At 43.3% G+C, this 19,122-nt stretch overlaps 2 protein-coding genes across 3 annotated transcripts; both read right to left on the bottom strand.

Moving 5' to 3' along the window:
* Positions 1 to 1,019: 1,019 nt before the first annotated feature.
* LOC140267553 (uncharacterized) lies at positions 1,020 to 6,480 on the bottom strand. Its single transcript, XM_072362872.1, has 15 exons — positions 6,348 to 6,480; positions 5,613 to 5,788; positions 5,265 to 5,372; positions 5,039 to 5,132; positions 4,871 to 4,920; positions 4,694 to 4,775; positions 4,316 to 4,401; positions 4,036 to 4,230; positions 3,815 to 3,910; positions 3,565 to 3,693; positions 3,238 to 3,342; positions 3,052 to 3,145; positions 2,143 to 2,254; positions 1,158 to 1,266; positions 1,020 to 1,064 (listed from the first exon to the last, which is right to left on the bottom strand). The coding sequence occupies exons 1-15, from the start codon at positions 6,478 to 6,480 to the stop codon at positions 1,020 to 1,022; spliced, it is 1,614 nt and encodes a 537-aa protein (XP_072218973.1).
* Positions 6,481 to 9,007: 2,527 nt separating this feature from the next.
* LOC140266962 (jun dimerization protein 2-like) lies at positions 9,008 to 19,122 on the bottom strand. 2 transcript variants are annotated; one of them, XM_072362110.1, is made up of 5 exons: positions 18,912 to 18,988; positions 17,638 to 17,689; positions 10,510 to 10,727; positions 10,168 to 10,272; positions 9,008 to 9,938 (listed from the first exon to the last, which is right to left on the bottom strand). In XM_072362110.1, the coding sequence occupies exons 3-5, from the start codon at positions 10,702 to 10,704 to the stop codon at positions 9,747 to 9,749; spliced, it is 492 nt and encodes a 163-aa protein (XP_072218211.1). In that variant the 5' UTR covers positions 10,705 to 10,727; positions 17,638 to 17,689; positions 18,912 to 18,988; the 3' UTR covers positions 9,008 to 9,746. The 2 variants fall into 2 exon arrangements, with proteins under 2 accessions (XP_072218211.1, XP_072218210.1); XM_072362109.1 differs by lacking the exon at positions 17,638 to 17,689 and having other exon boundaries at positions 18,912 to 19,122.

Raw genomic sequence — 19,122 nt, 5'->3', positions numbered from 1 at the left:
AAAGTGCCGGTTAAACTGTGCACAGATGTGCTGAGAACTGCAGCTTTGAGTGCAGCCGCAACAGTCTGATTCAAGTTTTGATGCAGTTTGCTGATGAATTCATGAATAAATTCTTCCAACAGTCCTTAAAGTCTGATGGAGCATCTGAACGCATGAACCCATCCTGTTGAGGATAAAAAAAAATGTTTAAAAGTCTTTTTAATGGGATTTATTTGCCCCAGGGTGTGTTGGGTCACAAATTAAAACTTGATATCGTGCAGCTGCAAATGGACGCGATCAGAAACGAGCTTGTTTTAACACTGCGTCTGTTTATTTGCTGCTCTTGTTCCCAGTGGATTCAATAAGGTGGCAGCAGCGTGACAAAAGTCCAGAAACTGCATGTTGGCTTTATTTCTAGTCTTACAGCATTTTTTTATATTTTTTATTTATTCAATCTTACGTAGTTACAGCAGCTTTCCTAAGCCAGTACAGCATTTATGACCCACTGACCAAGTCTCCTGCTTTTTTCCCATGGTGCATTCTGTTCTGTGTAATAATAATATCCTAATTTGTCCACCATTATATTAGATCATATAGGGTAATTATAACATTATCTGCTACCTGGAAATAAACCTTTAAAAACACAACAAACGTGGCTTTCATTTAAATTCATGCAGTATCTTATTTTGACAGATCATCTGGAAATAAAGGAGATTTTCTACAGTCTGAAGGGCTCAATCAGGTTTTACTGTTTCATGTGACCATCGTATTAGTTATGTTAGTGCAAGTATAATGCCTGAACAAAACGTTTCACGTGTTTGCAAAAGGCCGGAGCCTTCTTGGCAACTTTTAGAAAAGGTAACAGTGACAGTTCTGTGAACGCCTGCCGTTGAGCTGGGTCATTTACTAAGAAGACTGGTGGAAGAGGAAACGGACCGCATATTGTCTTCTGATCTCTATCGTATCCGACAAGACGTAGGAATACAGCCAGGTTTTGAAAAACCTCTGAAGAATCTATTCAGATTAAAAAACGAGTGGATTCAGTGTGGAATCGTTGTGTTGAGGATGCTGCTGTTCTCCAGCACCTAAATAATGCATTCAGGAAAAGACCAGGTCAGAAAGAAGCTGACAGAAAAGAAGAAAAAGAGTGATATAACGCTGGAGCCCCTGTCCATCACTGACACACCCAACAACTTCAGAATCATCTGAGTATTTCTGGAGATGACGGGACTCTGAGGTGTAAAGAGTGAAGAGAAACCCCCGAGGTGCTCCTGTGCTTCTGACCACCTTCTCAGACACACAACCGAAGCTTTTTTGTCAGGTAGTCAATAATCCAGGCGGTTGTGTATGCATCCATCTCCCATTTCACTATACAGCACCTTTAACCTTAACTATGATTCTATGCACAACCAAATTCTTACTAGTGACCTTTTTCTCTATTAGACAATATTCCGATTATGGTGTTTACATTGGTTACATAAAGGATTTTCAATTCCATTACCTCAAATTTCTAACGTTACAGAGCATACGCTGTTTGATGACTCAAACTACATTTTGCATCCCCCTTTTCCACTGCCATGTTTGCACTAATCCAAAGGCTTCATCGTATCCATGTGATCAGAAAACGCTGTTTACATGACACAAGCCGTAGTCAGAGTAAGGCTGGAATATTACTGTGCATGTAAACATACCTGTTGACCGCACAGTGCTGACAGTTAAACCAAATACACATCAATGCATATACTCAGCTGGTTTGTTAGTTTTTAACTGTCCTCCGGCCTCGGGGGACTAACAATGGGGCCACATTTAGCTGTTTACACGTGACACAAAGAACAGACACAGATGAGACCGTGCTTCATGTCATTGTCCCATCTGTGGTTACCGCTGGAGCCACCTGACAAAAAACAATTGATCTGCTGGATATCACACCTTGAGACAATTCATCAGCACACCCTTCATAAACCTGCTCTGCAGGGCCTGCATAAGTAATGCCATTTATGCATATTCATGAGTGTGCCATTTCCTTTACAGACCGTTTCATTCAAAGCTAACTAGCGCTGTAAAACAACTCGCTTGCATCTGGCCCTATTCTTCTTCTCCCCTCGGCCCTTTGATATGGATGCCAGCTCTCTTTTTCTTCCCCCTCTTGTTCTGTTGTCATACCTGAAGATTGTTTTGGATGGAGAGAATGAGCCAGAGGACCCTGCGGTACAGCCACGGACGCAGGTGACATCGCTCAGGTTGATGCAGCTGCTCGGAGGTTCAATTGTGCACGCTGGATGGAACACATCTGCTTTGAGAGAGGGAACGGCACAGGAAGCTGCTATTTGGAGACACCCATTAGTGGTGTGCAGTACCTTTGGGTTTGTGCGTTTGTAACGCCACATTAAAGACACATTAAAGACAAAATTGAGTGCAGCTTCTACGGCCTTTTATTCATGAACGGACGTCACATATCCTTGTGGTAGCAGCGCCGTGTGTTCCTGCATCTTTGACAGCTCAGCAAAACTGACTGCAACAAAGAGAGACACCTTGAACTGCAGTGGACTCAACATGCAACCCTCAACACAATTTTCTAAAAATATTTAGAAAGTATTTATTTAAAATTCAGTTTCAGCTGTTTAGCGTTGATACGTCTTGAGTTGTGAATTCTGACTTCCTACAAGTAGAATCTTAAGGTTTTATCAGTTATAAAGCACCGGTTAAACAAGACATGACTGTGGGAAAAGCTTCTAAAGGGGCCTCGAGTTCAAGTTCGCATGAAACAGCAATTTGGTTTCACATTTTTAATTGTTTCCTGTAAGGAAGGGCAGCATTCTGCGTCAGAAATGTGTGTTTGATGGCAATGTGTGAGTTTCCCAACAAAGCACTTGTTTTTTGACCTCTGACTTTTGACCTCTGACTTCTGCATTACAATAAATATACATTTGTAATCATTGAATTTGTCATTGAATGTATGTTATTGGTTGTAAACGACTTTTTTCAAAACCGATGGAAGCCAATCTAAACTCTGACACTGACATAAATCTGCTGGTCCATCTCGGCTGTTTACAGTATTACCATAAAGTTCACAGACTAACCTGTAGCTTATGGTGGCTGAGCAGTTCTTGTCAAGCTTTTTGATCAGCCACTCAAGTTGTCGTTTATCGAGAGGTACGTTAGCATCCTTTATGTGGGAGTGAAAACACAGACACAGTTAAGTCCCTTTCATTGATGCATTTCTCCTATTTACCTGTGGTGGAATGAGAGGTTATTTACCTTCATCGCCTTCCTGAATGCAGAGGTGGAGACTTGCATGGTTTGTTCTTTATCCAGAGCTTGGAAGAAATCCACACCGCTCTCGTTTTTCTCCTCAAGGAATTTCTATAAGAGAATCGGCAGCATGTTTCTCTTTTGGAAAGATTTCAGTTCTTTTTTTACTATTTTAAAAACAAACAACAAAAAGCTAAATCTTCCACGGCACAAAATGAAATGGTGGTAAAAGTTTGTGTTCATTATTAATCTTTTAAGACACTGACCACAGCTTATGTTGGAGTGCTGACATCTAATGTTTTCTCCACACGTCTCTCCCTTCACTTTACTGACCTTAAAGATGCCGAGGGCGGATAAGTTCCTGGTGACGGAGCTCAAGACAGAGTACTGAACATCCAGTGCTGGACACCTTTGACGGGCTTCTTCCAGCAGCTCCAGGAAGGTCTCGCACACAAACACACTCTGCGCTCACACACGCACATACACAGGCGCTTTCAAAGCACAGAGGCACTACTGCAAGTGGATGCAATTGTCAGATATTCCCATCCAGAAAAGGTTCATGTTTACATCGATGAAGACTTACAGAAATGTCGATCTCGTCCACTGCTGAGTTGGTGGTGTTTTTAATTGTTTTGAGCAGCGTCAGCGCTCCAATATTTGTCATGGGGTTATGAGACAGCTGAGCAATTGGGACACAAACACACACACCCGCATGTTACACTTCAAATCAGAAGCTTCTATGAGTCAGCAAAGTTTTAAAATGAAACATAGGTTCAGGAGTCAAACCTTTTTTTTTTTTCTCACCTTGAGAACCTTGAGCGTGTTGTTGAAGGTCAGGCCCTGGCAGAGCAATGCCACAGCCTCATTGTCTATGCTGTTACTACTGAGGTCCAGCAGCACCAGTGTGTTATTTTGTTTCAGAGCGTGGCTCAGCGACTCCACCTCGATGCGGCCAAAACCGTTGTGCGACAGCCGGAGCTCCTTTAGCGTCGAGTTAACCTGAGGCATGGACAAAAAAAAAAAAGCTGAGAGGAAGCGGCCTCCACTGATGATGGCTTGTGGTTGAATGTGTTGCGTTAGTTACCCGAAGACCGGTACTCAGAGCCACAGCACCGCGCATACGAAGATGATTCCAGCTCAGATTTAGGACTTCAATACCCATATTACTGCCTTTTGGAAAGAGGAAAGGAATTCAAAATATTTAACCCAAAACATTAGGTTTGCTGCGTTATTGGTTATTGGCGAACAATACTCCCATCATGCACCCTGGTCTTCATTACACCCTGGACACTGCTCCCTTCAGAGGAACTGTGTAACAGACAGCCAAGGATGGTGCTACCTCACATGCTAAATGCCAAAAAATGTTCTGGCTTCCAGGATGTGTGGCCCACAGACAGGGATGTCATACAAAAAAAATGTAACTAATTTTGACTTGACTGATGAGTTCACTCGGTCATTGTACCTAATATGTGACCGAGGTGTTCTCCTCCCGCTTCACAGAATCTGTTGTGACTCAGATCCAGCTCTTTGATCACATAATCGCTCTGTCAGATCAGGGGGAAAATGTTCAGTTTAACTTTGGAGGACACCTGGGTGGGACAGATTCACAGAGATTCTAAATTCAGCGCTTTTAACTCACCTGCAAAGATTCTAAAAAGCACTTAGCAGCAGAATCGTCAAAGTCGTTTCCTAAGAGAACAAGAGGAAATGGATCTAAACCGGTTTGTGATCTTTATTCCTACTGTATAACAGAAATGAGCAGACGTGCACGTTAAAAAAATCTCAAGGTTGGAACTTGACTGCACACCTGAAAGTTTGATGGATTTGACATTATAATTGTCCAACAGCATGCGGTTGACGACACTCGCTCCTTTAAGACCCAGCCGGTTGTGGGAAAGGTTCTGCATTAAAATTGTTCAGATCCAAAAATATCTCAATCATCTCAAGAAGATGGCATCTCTCTTCAAAAGCAAGCGAGCGTTACTTTTGTGAGGATCGTAAAGTGTTTAATATAACAGCTTAGGAATAGTTACAAGACTCTGAATAGCGATGTTTTCTTGAAGCATGTTCCTCAGGTAGCGCGTTCCTTCTACCTGAATGTTGTTGTCCTCCAGCTCAAGGTGGGTGACAGCATTGTCACTCTAGAACATGAAAAGATAAATGCATGACTCGTTAAATGAATCATAAGGGGATGCTTATAATGAAGCCTTCACTAATTTCTCTCTAAATCTGCATTATAGATGTAAATGTATTACAGACTCCTCATATGGTCAGAATCTGAGCTCACATTTAGCCTCTTAAAGCTAGAATGCACTAAGAATTCATTTACTGGTATGAAACAACTTTGGGGAGTGGAGTGAATATCTGAATGAAAGGATTACTTGCAGAGCTATGGCCAGAGCTTTGGCCCCCAGAGGTCCCACACAATAGTGGTTCAGGTTTAGAACGGGTTCATCCACATGACGGACGAAAGAGGAAACAGGGATGGCTCCTGTCTGTCGACAGGCCAGCAGGTACCGTTCTGTTCGGAATGAACTCTGTCTCTGAGTGGTCACATCTGAAAGGAAAACACCAGGAGGAGGTGGAGGCGCACGGCAAGGAGGAAGAAACAGGTACTCAAGTAACTGCAGCATTCATCCCAGAAAAAGAAAAAAAATTAACTAAATGAGTCCAAAACTGGCTGCTTGAAGCAATTTCTGGATCCAGATTCAGATCTGGACTGATATCAAAAGTTAATCGCTTCTAAGATGAGTCATGCTCCACTTCTGGTGATAAAAAAAAAATGGGCGTGCAAATCGATCCATAACTTTTCGAGTAAGCCCACTAACAAACAGACCAAATCAACCACAGGGGCACATGGAAGATGTGAGAAGATGAGATACAGGAGATGTAGGCTCACAAAGAGACTAGTGTGACTACAAAAAGATGCATACCAACTAAAATGCAACACACAATGAGCTTAACGATTACAAAACAAGAAAAAAAGAAAGAAAGAAAGAAAAAGACCAACCAAATTTACAAAAATTAGATGCAAAATTACCAAAAGAGGATACAAAATAAGCAGAGATGCTAATTGAAATTGAAATGTATTTACTATCTTTGACCTGTTTACATACCGTCATCCTCCAGGTCCGTGTCCCACTCATCTCCACTGGATTTCTCCTGGACCTCTCTCTGGTCCTGGCTTCCTGTGGACGGGACAGGCTGCTGTTTTCCATTGGACTGAGAGCCTTCCTGACATTCCTCCATCGCGGGTAAGATATGGGCGGTTTCTTGTAGCACTGCGAGCCAGATCAGGAAAACTACGTTTGCACAAGAACCAGGGCCGTTTGCTCAATTTAGTTTTAGTTCACTGTTGTTTGTATGACTTTGCTGAAGTCTCGTTTGTTACGTCTAAAAATTAAGGTGAATAATGTATAAGATGGAGCAAACATGCTCTATGAACATGAATTAGCTAACATGCTAATTCTGCCACTCAAAACGACGACGGTTAGACCAACGTCTGAGGAAATGAACCGCAATATAAACTATCTTGCTTTTCTGTTTTTAGGACAGACAGTCATTTCTCTTTTTTCAAAACAAACCAACAAAAAAAAAAAAACAATGAAAAAAGTCAGTTTATTGTTCAGAGAAGAGGAAACTGTAACCTACCTGAGCAGCTTTTGTCACTTTCTAATGCTTTTACCAAAGATAAGCCAACGGTTTTCGGGCAGTTCCAATTCTGAAAGTAAGAAGAAAAAAAATCTATTTTTTTTTTAAAATCTTAATGATACTAATTGTTTAACCAATTATCTACTACCTTATCTCGGTAAATAAATTATCTCAGTAAATACACAAATGTCCTTCCTGTATTTACTGATATGGTAGTTCCCAAAAGTGTCCACGAGGTGGAGCTGATGACCACCGGTCTCCGTGTCAGATACACTCCATACTGTAAGCCAAAAATAAAAATAAAAACTGTTTATATATTGTGTTCATTTGGTTTTGTTCATTTTACTGTCTTAACCTCGCCTGTGCTCGGGTTCTTTGCCCTTATCCTCCTTATTTCCACAACTGTTTACAGAGGTCACTTTGTAAGATATGAATAAAAACAAATGTGACGATTAAAAGATTTACTCGATTGGAAAATAGAGCAAAAAAACAACACATCATTGTTGTTTATAGTGGCGTGAGACAGGGGCATATTCCCCATTGTGTTTGTTTTTGACAACACTCCAAGGAGACCGATTGCTTAAGTTTTCCCTCTCCCACTTTTGCTGAGAGTTTCTGCTGCTCAAACGTTTGGGGCCTCGTCTACCGAGTCCTTTGTTTAATTTGTGAGAGGCTTTTTCATCTGAGGAATGTGGTTTATTTAGTGGAGGAACACCTGAGAGTTTGCCCCCTTTGTACCGCACAGCGGGGGACCCACATGCACAAACATGCATGCATGGCCGGACAGGGCCCCATAACACAGAATGCATAAGCAGGAATTACAAGATGCCCAGAGGAGGCTGGGCAGAGTTATATAGTCTTTATGTAGCAAACCTCAAAATATCTTAATTTGACCTTTATGTGAGCTTTAGCCCAAAGAAGGCAGCTACATCTCTGGATCTTTTTTCTTTCTTTCTTTCTTTGTATGGTAAGAGTTTTAACTTGCATTTGTGAATGCAGCTCCAAACGGTGTTCACTGACAGTGGTTCTTCAGAGGTTCCTGAGGCCCCGCAGGGATTTCCACTGCAGAAGCAGGTATGTTTTATTAATGCACCCCTGCTAGAGGGCCTGACGATCAGCTATTCAGTGTTGGTTTTCAGCCTCGTTCGATCCATACTGAGAGTTCTGTGAATCTGTTTGTGATTTTACGTACAGAAGATGAGGAAATGTGGAGACTCTGGGAGTTCTTTTGTCCAGCTGTTCTGGGTCAATTCCTGTTCCTGTTAAGCTCAAACATTTACTTATTTCACATCTTAAAGCCATCACATGCTAATCAGTCGAGTGTTGATTGAATATTTTTCCCATCTTTAAGACAAGAGACGGGGATTTCTGCTCTTTTTGTGCCACTGTTACACTGTTAATGCGGACAGATTATCGTTGTTTCTTTGGACGACTTCTTCCTCGTGGTTCCTTTATGTTGCTCCCCCTTTTCCCCTAGAGAGCCGGGGGTGCAGCAGCCACTCACAATACAATAAGAACCTTAGTGTCGATGTAATAAATGATCGTTCATTTATTCGTAAGAGGCTTTTTGACCAGTAGCACGACCATGTAGGATGAAGAAAAACAAGTTCTAATTCTGTGAAATATGAGAGAAAGATGCTGCTGTTTAGAGGCGGCCAGACATTAGCAGTGAGCTCAGACTCAGCCGTTTCTCCTGCTGAGCCTTGAAAAAAAAGCGAGCTGCAGTCATCATGAGAGAAGGAAATGAAACGCATGAGTGATCTTTTTTTTTTTTTTAAGAGTTGTGCAAATGAAAGTAAATCCCTGATTCTGGCAACAGGGCCCAGCAGAAGAAAACACGATTGCACCACTCCTGTCACTCGAAATATGAGAACTTGGCCGCTTGTAGCTGGAGGAAACAGGCGAAGTTACACATCTGAGTAGGTGGGAAAAAAACAAAAAACGATGTGTTCCTTCTTGTAGTTAGAAAATAAAATTTAATCTATACAAGGTAAGAGAGTTCATACATAGATACAGGTGCAGAACAGACACTGAAATACTGCTCAGCTGAAGAGATTCCTGCTTGTTTTCACAGCTGTTTGACAGCGCAACACGGACAGGAAAGACTGAAAAGACCAATCACATCAAGTGATTAACAAGCATTTCATATGTTTATGTATACAAAGCAGTATAAAACAAGTACAATAATGAACAGACAACAACTCCAAAAAAAAAAAAAAGGAAAACAGGGTGTAAACATTTTGTGAATATGTGCTTTTCATGACGCCAGCGTCACCACAAATCGGATCAACCGGTAACTGCCATCGTCGAGGCAGAGTATAGAAATCAACATTTAAAAAAAAAAAAAAACTGTAGTCCATCTGGTGTATTTGTATTGAGTATTGTAACCTAAAAACTCTACACCTGTATATTTCAGTTAGCATACAAAGGAATACTGCAGAACACGAAGCCTTTGTGAGTCTCTGCGTTGAAACAATGCCACACAATCTACTCGGGGCTTTTGTAACAGAGCACCATGTTGCTATTAGTGTGTTTCCTCAGCGCTGTTTCCAGTCGCTCTCTACCGCTTCCATTGGTCCCTTTATTGTAGAGATGGTTGAAGTCACAACTAGGCACAGCAGGTGTCAACGACAACACTCATCGTGGAGATGAAACTGGGTGCTTTCAGTCTTCCACTGGCCAAAGCCAGCTCATGTAGCAGTACTGAGGAAGCCCCACAACCTCAGATCTTTGGGCAAAAGTCTCCAGCTTGGAGCTCAAGTGCTTGTTCAGAATTGTATTGCCAGTTGTGTTTCGATTTAAATGGCAGCTGCGGTGGTGCTAGTTCGGGCATCAGGGCCTTTGAGTCCCTGCTCTCCCAGTTTTCACTTGGTTTCGGCAGACAGCTGCTCCAGCAGGGGGTTGGCCTCGCTCTCTGGTGTTTTGATGCTGTCGGTTCTCACGATGCAGGTGGGCCTGTGGAGATTGAGCATCACCATCAGCTGCTGCCTCTCCATGCGGAGTTCCTCAATCTGGGCCTTCAGCTCAGAGTTCACCATTTCCAGACGCTCCGATTCCTGGGCAAAGAGGTTGAATTATTAGATGCTAATGGACAAAGAAACAGTCTGGACTGCTTCAGCTCTCAGCCTTGAAAAAGTTGTGCAGATGAAACAATCATGGTTGCATTGGCTTAGCTGGCCTGAATGGCTTAGGCACCGTTCAAGTTGACTAAAGTCAGATTAATCTTGGCTGCTTAAAGCATTCTACGGCTGCTCGTCAGTGTGCAGTGCTGAGTCATGAACTCACCCTTTGAAGGAAGTCGGTGCGTTCCTTCTTTTTGTTTCGGCATCGAGCTGCTGCTACCTTGTTTTTCTCTCGTCTTCGTTTCCTCCTTTCTTCATCTTCATCCCTCTGCAAATAAAAATATTTTTTAGCATAAAAGCAGACACTAACTGCGTGTTATATAAAATAAATATATAACTCGACTGATCCGGCCGCTTCATTTTCCTATATGTACACTTAGCCTAATACTTTTGGAGGTAAATAACACCTGCAGTGACTAAAATACACTAAAGCCTAAACCAGTCCTGACTTGGTGTTTATTTTCCCCACACCCTGCGCTGTTTCCTCTTTTCTTTTCCTTCTCACCTCCGTCTTAATGGCCAGCGGCCTCTTTCCCAACCTCCCCAGGAAATGCAGCGGGGACAGCATGGAGCCCAGCTGGTGGAAGTCTGCCAGCTTCAGCTGATCGGTGAGCGTGGTGGCCGAGATGCCCGCCAGCGGGCCAAGGCTGGGCAGGGAGCCCGCCGCCAGCGAAGGGTCGGGTATCTGTCCCGGCATCATGTCCGACCCGGCCACCACCGCCGCTGTGGGGGGAGAGAGGAAGGAAGAGAGAAAAGAGGAAGAGAGGGAACTATTAGGATGAGAAGATCGGGCCCAAAACCAAACTGCTGATGATGAAAATGCAATGCAGCTTTTTTGGCGATACAGTGGAAAGCCACAGAGTACACACCTCCTTTTAAAAATGTCTCATTTCCCTTTTAGCCAAAAGTAAAACCAATAACCAGCAGAAAAACATCATACAATACATAACTAAATATAAACTATTCAGTTTTCCATCAAATGAACGTTTAGTCAAACTGATGTCTCTGCTGATAAGCATGTCACTTTTTTTTTTATGAGAGAGATTCATGTCTATTTTTTTCCCCCTACAGTTTTGCGCTTTCTGGTGTTAAAGAGGAACTAAACACTTTTAAACATCATCGCAGCCATCTAGTAGCAAAATGATCCTCTTCGTGATGTTTTGGCGTTTAAACTCTTTTACAAAAAGATGATTTAACTCGGCCTGCGCAGCCACGGCTACTATTCAAGGATATCATTTGCTAATCTGGTGCAAATGAAACATTTTCTTCACCAGACTCATAAATACAGTAACTTATCCATAAGCCAACATTCTAAATCCCACACAAAAGTGCCTCTGTATCTATAATAAAGTAAGAAGCAACCCTATCCTATCACATACTTTGACGTGTTTCTTTTTCTTCTTTTTGATAATTCCCTTCTTTCTGTCTTTCTGTCGGGTCGTTGTTTCCGAGAAAGAAAGCAAAACCTGACAGCTTTGACAGCTGTGTTATCTTCTTAGTCGGCAGCTGATGAAAAAACAAACCCAACACTGTCATCAGCTCCACGCATGCAAAGGAAAGCCTCTGCTACGATCACGCAAACAGAGCCCCATCTTCCACACTCGCTTCTGATCATTTCAGCGGTTTTGGACTTCAGCGTTCGTTTGGATTTGGGGGGTTTTTCGTGAGGAGGGGGGGGATTCGAGGAAAATCAAAGGGCGGATAACACTCATGCGTTCAGTCACCACCCTCTTCCAGCAATTTAGGGTAGTTTGGAGGCTTTGACCACAGCAGTTTTTAATGTAATCAGGGAGGAATGAGGGACTGAGAGGAGAAAAAGGAAAGGTTGAGCAGGAATAAAAGGAAGAGGCTGGAGAATTAAGACGTCTCTAATTACTGAGGCCGGGAGTTGGAAAACTTCTGATGGACAAATAAAAAACAAATGTTACAGATGAGAACAGAGTAACATGAACCCACTCTACCCTGCCCAACCAGACAATCTCTGTGGAGACGCAGACGGAGGAACGCGATTGAAAAGCTCGACAGAAATAGTTTGTGCAGATTTCATGTCGACAAAATAAATCCTGCAAAATAAAATGGAACTGGCCAGTGGGTGAAGAGGTCAAATCGCCACATTTTCTACTGTTGAAATGTTACACAAAGCAGAATCGATGGATCAAATTCATCCTTCGGAAAACAAGCGCACACCTGAAACAACCGGTGCTCCAATAAACTTTATTACGCTGGCAACAGATAGGATTACCGAGCAAACCCGAGGCCACCGAGACTTTCAGACAGCACACACGATATCAATGGAACTTTGACATTAATAGCTTTATTCACATTTGCCTCCTGAGCTTTCAGCTGCAGCTGAACCTCTACAGGTTTGGCACAAACCGAACAAAGCCCCTCTCATATAGAAGCAACAAAGACGTGCATTGTGAGGTGCTGCGAAAAAACAGCTGACTCTGCTGGTGGGTGACTAGCTGACAGGCCGACTGTATTGGAAGTTGGAATTTTTTTTCCCCTTTCTTCACGACTTTTTTTTGGTAGGGCTGAAGGATTCGGTCTATTACAAAGGCTATAAAAGAGCTAATAGAAAAAGCAGTGGTTATGTAACTCTATTCTAATGCACTCCACCCTGCTTATGGGCTGGTTTCTAAGTGTTTTTACAGTTGGACTCGATTTGACTGTAGTGTAAAACGGAGACAAAATAACTTCATCAACACGGAGGCACAGAAGCGTTGCTTCAGCGCCGACTCCCTGAGATACATTATTTCTTCCATCTTGATGACATGATCGCAGATTTTTGCCATCGGTGCTGCTTCGGAGCGACAGATGGACACCCTTGAAAAGTTGCTCTCATCCGTTTGTTTACAACTTCAGCCATCAAAAGACATAAAAAGGAAGATGCAGTACACTCACAGTCGGAAACTCTTCCCCATACTCTTTCCTGACTGTTTCACCACCAGCCACAGGTTACTCACTCAAAGGAGAAGCTGGTGTGTGGACCTAGTGTCTCATGATGCATTTTATTACAGAAATCCTGACCGCCCCTCCCTCCTCTCTCCCACCCCAATGTATACTCCCATTTACACGGCGCTTGGCAGCAAGCCGTTGTTTTTGCTGGAGAGGAAAGGAACACGACAGCCCTGGTTTTTAAAAAAAAAAAAATCTCTCTCAGACAAAATTCCTTCTCTCTGAGACTCCTCGGAGGGATGTAGTGGAAGGTGCTCAGACTTTCTCTGCTGCACAGAGGCTGTCTGAGAGCAAGGAAATCACATCGCAGCTGATCCAACATATTAACATTTACTGCACATCCATATGTTCTACTGAATCGGACAGAAATCGGGCCAACGTGAGAAGAACATTTCCATATGTGATTCAAGACTCGAGGTGCGTGTCTCTCCCTTATCTAGATGCAACTCTGGGATAATTCAATCAGTTTTGATGCATTCACCATTTAGTTTTTAACTTTTCTTTCATAAATATGTTTCCTTTGCTTGCTGATGAGCTGAGCTAAATGATAAGCAACCGGAGCAGGTTTGCAGATGCTGCCCACTCACCCTTTGTCAATCAATAACTGTGATGGAAGTCAAAGGGGGTGATCCAAACTAACTCCTCAGCAAAGAGAACAGCCACCGGGAACAGAAGTACCCATTTGGACTGACTGAGCCAAAGCAGAGTTGGGATAGCAAAGCTGGCCAGACACCCTGGGCCTGTTTACAGATTTGTATCGGGCTCCAACGTGGACAAGCGCAGAGCAAAAAGACACAAAAGGTGCATACATGCTGACTTAAAATAAAATGTCACTCCTGGACAATTCTTATTTTACATGCAAAACACTGTAACTGAACCATGCTCTGCAAGGAAAGCCCCCCATTCCTTGGTATGACTTGTTGAAACATGCAGGTGAGGCCAACACTTGCGACATACACCAAAACCTACAGACTTTTAGTATGTAAACACACACACACACAAACACACACGCAAAAAGAAAAAAAAAATCTGATCTGGCGACTTCAAATCAGATCAAACTAATCAAAAATATCCACAGGTAGGTTTACCAGGAGCCAAAACAAATGATGCAGAAGCAAGATGCCCATCAGTTCTGAGACAGAAAAGTCCATTCTGGACAACTTGGTGTTGTTGTAAACTGCAGCACAGACTAAAACTCTTGGTCTGTCTCACTTCTGAGTTAAACACGACTTTGAAGCTGAGCTGAAAGTCTGAAAAATCCCCCTCACAAACTCGAACACCCATTCAACCCTCGAGACACGAAACCCTTAAAAACCCTCATCTGTACAACCAGGGAAAGGTTCGCTAATGAAAGTCTTGCAGGGCGCAATTATGCTCAGAAGCATGAGTCAAAGTGAATTTAACATTTTTCAAACGAGGCGTATTTCGTCTTTGTTTTTGTTTTTTTTTTCCCTTTCCCTTACTTCTCAGCAGCAGCAGCCAAAGTTTGGTGGTCAGCATTCAGTGATGCAACGGCGTTTCTGTGCTTTTGCAGTCAAGCAGAGAAGCCAGTACCACAAGTTTTGGACCCACACTTGACTTCAACAAAGACACATACAGAGTTCAGCAGCAGTGTGGGCACCGCTAGCACTTAGTGTTAATTGAGAGGAGGTGAGCTGAGGCCAAGGATGGGGAGCGGAAATGTCGTGTATTAGTTATGGAAATAATGCACCGTTCAAATATGCATGTTCTGGCATCAGAAACACCCCCCAAAAAATAACCATCTGATCTGAGCAGTGTTAAGAGAATACACCAGACTATGCTTCTGAAGATTAGACAGAACCATACATAAGGTATATATATACGATGCAGTTCACTGGTTCATTTCTCACACACTTTATCTGTTTTCAACTGGAGTAAATGTGTCCATTTCCTGAGAGCAATTAGCAGAGCTGAGGAATTCAGCTGAGGAATAGCCAGCAGCACGACTGGAGGCCCCTTTATCCCCCATTCCTTATAGAGAATTTCAAGGAGACGGGGGGGGTTCCAAGGCTACTTATTACCTTTACATAGCTGCTTTTTAAAAGGGTGCATACAAAACTCACCAGCAGTGGCCAATTTAGATTAGTCAGAAACTGTGCAATTTTTGAGCTGCCAGGCTGCTCCGTGCTCGCCAAGATGCTGTTTCACCACTTCTCACAACATACTTTATTAAAGTCTGATCTTGGATTAATAAGGCATCACTGCGGCCACACACCAGCATATCTGCAAAACATCTTGCAAACAGCATTTGCAGCTCCAAATCTCTGCACACATGCTGAAAATGAGCAATGATCAAGGAGGCTGCGGCCAAGGTACACTCTCTCAATCCACAGCCAAGGTCTCGGTGATCATCATTACAGTCTGCACTCAAGTCAGGCTGTGGACTTAGTTACAGCCTTTCGCAATCCTCTGGGGAAACCAGGGAATTTGGCACCAACTCTCCTCGAGGACAGGACAGTCCAAATATACAGTATTAACACTCCTCCAACTCCTCATTCTATTTTCATTGGACCGTCAAGATGAGAAACAGGCACGAAGAGAGGAGACGGCGCATTATTGCAGTCTGCTGCCCTGATCTACTGGTGTCATCTCTGACCATTAGAATCCAGGGGTGACTGTGAGTGGGAGTGGAAGTGATTATCAAAACAGACATTTCATTTCAGCTTTCGTTCTTTCGTTTTTGCAAGTTCTTGCCACAGACAGAAGGAACTTTGCAAAACTCTTTCAAAATAACTTCCCAAAGCAATTCAACAGTCATTAACATTCAACTCAAACTTCTGTCGACACCGATGACACTTCTAGCTCAGTCTTACTTCCATGTCTCAGCAGTACACAAGCTGGCGCAGCGCATTAAGCCCGAGGCAGACAGAGGAAACTTGAGCTACTTCATGTTACTGTAAACTTCAGCCTGTGAATGATTTTCTCAAGTCAAATCCAAGCGCTAAGCACCTGCAGATATGCACAAAGCATTCAAACATTACTGTGTGATCATTGGCTGGGTTCCTGCTCGGGTTTTTTTTTTTTTTTCCATTCAAACAGTCACACATCTATATTCTGCATCTGGGTGGTCCTGTTGAATTATTAGAATGCTACTATTTTTCTCCAGGTTGTAAATCAAGATCAGATTGCATGGCCGAGAGCTTTTGCACAGCTCAGACGCGGATTAAATACATCAAAATATTAAATGCGTCTCTTACAATGTATACAGTTTGCTTCGGTGACCAATCAAAGGCAAGTCGTGTGCAATCCCTGACAGAAAACTATTGTCCAAGCACGTACAGAAAATTAGATTTAATGCCGCCTGCTGAAGCAATCACCAGCATTACGTAACATGCGGTTGTCACTTTAAAGCTGCTTCATACTTTGTCCTCTGATATTTCCTCATCTGCCCCATGTCAAGCAGACACTTGCACAGTGCAGGCGCTGGAGTGATTAAACAAGCTCCAGTGGCAGCCGGCTGTGTGATTCTTTAGTTGCTCTCAGAAACTTCAAGCTAAAACATTTTGTGACAAGGGCTCTTTTTTTTTTCTTTTTTTTTTTTGTCTAAACACAAAAAACTGGTTTCAGTTCCAAAAAAGAAATTCAAGAAATCTATAAACCTATACTATTTCTCTAAAAGCACAGGATTTAATGCCTCCTCTCACAGTTACACCTTGGGAGCTTTGTTTTGTTTTTTTTAAAACCATGTGGAAAGGCTTATGGAGACTACAATGTGATTCTGATAATGTGATACCCGCAGCAGTGAATATCTGCTCCCTCAGCATTAGTATTAGTACCAATGAGCTGTTGCATAGTTGGCTCTCTCGCCTGCAATGCGTCTGCTGTGAATTCAGCGTGCTGGGGTGCTGCCTGGCAATTCCAGCTCTCCAGAGACGCACTGGAAGGCATTTCTACTTAAAATAAACCCTGTGCGCCCACGTCCAGCCTCTGAGCCCTGTCGGCCCTGTGTTGCTTGTCGGCTCGCCAGCCCTGTCCCATTAATCCACTGCAGCTTTCCATTTATGCGGAAACCATCTTACGGATGTGTCCAGGCAGGCGCTGGGCATTTAAAACCTCTGAAACACCCTCTCAGTCACTTAGACCCACGCAAACACGGATACAGACACAAAGGAAACATCTATAAAGAACACACAAATAGTTTCCCCTGCATGGCATATATTTGTACATGCACTGCACCAGCTGAAGGGCATGCATGCACTGTGTAGGAAAACTCTGAACCTATGACCCTCTGACAAGACCCCCCACCTGCATCGCCACACACCATACAAAATCCATCCCTGCCAATCATATTTTCAATTCCATGACTGACCTTTAACCTGCAGGCCACTGAGGGCAGATAAGCTGGCCAAGATAGATGTTCTGTTACACAGTAAAGTATAAATCATCCCTCATCCAGTATCCAGAAAACTAGACATAAACACGCAGAGCATGTGTGCTATGATGGCCCAGAGCAGAGATTACAAATATCAGGCAATCTGAGATCACATCCTCAGCTGTGCGCACATGCTGCCGAAGACACTTCACACTTCACTTATGTTTCAAGGTGAATTAGCTACACCAAAAGGGCTTTTTTTTCTTCTTTTTGTAGGGGGTGATACTCGAGAAAATAACGGTTTCACTACTTCAGAAAAAGTTTTGAAAACATAATACTTACTCAGAGAAAACCAGTCAGTCGTCTTCTGTCAATGATGAACTTTGCTTGGACGCTGCAGAAAGATGAAGAGGATATTTGTCACTTATTTGCTTTTGCAGTGCAAGTATTAGCTTTGTTATTAGAGCTGGAATGACCAGCGGACTGAAAAATAAATCTGGGGGGGGGGGGGGGGTCTGGCACCGGACAGTTTTAATGTTGCAACAGTCCGGTCAAATGGCACAACAAATGTATATGAGACTTGTTCAATTTTGGAGGGATTACAGAACAGAGCTAACTGGTGAAGAGTCCGAGGGCCAAAGGGATCTATCTGTAGGCCCTTGGTCCAGAGCCTGTGTTTGAAGTGATGGCTGACATCACTTGTCCGGTAATGAAACTAAAGTAAAGAGATGCAAAATAATGGCAGAGATACTGAAAGGCACAACAAAGGCAATACATAGAGGTTGAAAAGAACCAGAGAGAGCCTCAAAAATGAACAGACACAACATGGCAAAAAAGAGGCAAATAAATGAGCACAAATAGATGCAATTAGACTCAAAATGACCACAGAGAGGCACGACAGCCACTAAGAGACAACAAAACACACCCTTGTCTTTGCGGGTGCCTTGAGTCTGTGTTGGACAACGTGGGGGCCGTTTTACAAGTCTGTGCCCGGGAGCTCGTGCCTTGGGGCTCGTGCCCTCATAACCTGTCCTGAACCCGGGTAGCCTGCCTGATGCAGCAGGCTCGCTAAGCTAGCGGTTAACTTCTTTGAAACCCACAGAGTGTGGTGTGTGTGTGTGTGTGTGTGTGGCGTTACATAACTGTCTTCAACAGGCTAACGGACACTTCGGTTTAGCAACGCTGAAAGGAAGAATTCCCGAGATGAAAATATCTCCTGACACCGGCCAGCGGGGGTGTAAATAACGAGCTGTACAGCGACAGTTGCTACAACAGTTGTAACAACAACGTCTTTAACGGTTGTGGCAGCAGCGAAGTGGCTGCTGCGGCAAAAAGGAAAAAAAAAAAAAACTTTAAAAACTGACCTCGAGAGTTTTTTGCGGCAAATGTGCACGAATACGTCTTCACGCTATTGATGGCGATAAGACAGCAGCGTTCGCACAGGAAGTCATGTACAAATTAAATTCAGCGGGTTCTATCCCTACAACGTGGTAGAAAAGTGCGGAAAAAAAATGCAAAATAGCCGAAGCTCTGTACCAACAACGAGCAGAAAAACAGCCTAGCGGGGTTCAAATAAGCGGCTGCATATCAGCTCGAAGGTTCAAACACAGGCTTACCTGCTGTGCGTCCAAAAGCCGCAGTCACAACAATGAGGCGGTGTGAGCGTCGGGAGTCAGGTAGGCTGTTGGACTGAACAGAGGTCGTTGCATCAGCCCGTTTAAGTACTGATGTCGGCTGAGGCTCAGGAATGCGGAACTGAGGCCCCAGACGTAAGCATGGATGAAAATACTGTGAGAGGAGGGCCGAAGACATTCAGCTTTGTTTGCT

The sequence above is a fragment of the Leuresthes tenuis genome, unplaced genomic scaffold, assembly GCF_036924035.1.
Source record: "Leuresthes tenuis unplaced genomic scaffold, fLeuTen1.0.hap1 SCAF_13, whole genome shotgun sequence".
NCBI classification, from domain to species: Eukaryota; Metazoa; Chordata; class Actinopteri; order Atheriniformes; family Atherinopsidae; genus Leuresthes; species Leuresthes tenuis.
The sequence above is the reverse complement of the archived record's forward strand: the minus strand, read 5'-3'. Positions and strand labels throughout refer to the sequence as shown.

Bases quoted from the DNA above. Each gene is read 5' to 3' on its own strand.
- LOC140267553 (XM_072362872.1), bottom strand. From the start codon at position 6,480: ATGGAGGAATGTCAGGAAGGCTCTCAGTCCAATGGAAAACAGCAGCCT. The intron at 4,402-4,693 runs GTACAATGACCG...TCTTTCCAAAAG, and splicing joins ACACCTCGGTCACATATTAG to GCAGTAATATGGGTATTGAA. The intron at 3,343-3,564 runs GTCAGTAAAGTG...ATTCTCTTATAG, and splicing joins CCGCCCTCGGCATCTTTAAG to AAATTCCTTGAGGAGAAAAA.
- LOC140266962 (XM_072362109.1), bottom strand. From the start codon at position 19,107: ATGTCTTCGGCCCTCCTCTCACAGTATTTTCATCCATGCTTACGTCTG. The intron at 10,728-18,911 runs GTAAGCCTGTGT...CTCCCCCCACAG, and splicing joins GGCTTTTGGACGCACAGCAG to CGGCGGTGGTGGCCGGGTCG. The intron at 9,939-10,167 runs GTGAGTTCATGA...CTCTTTGCCCAG, and splicing joins GCACCGACTTCCTTCAAAGG to GAATCGGAGCGTCTGGAAAT.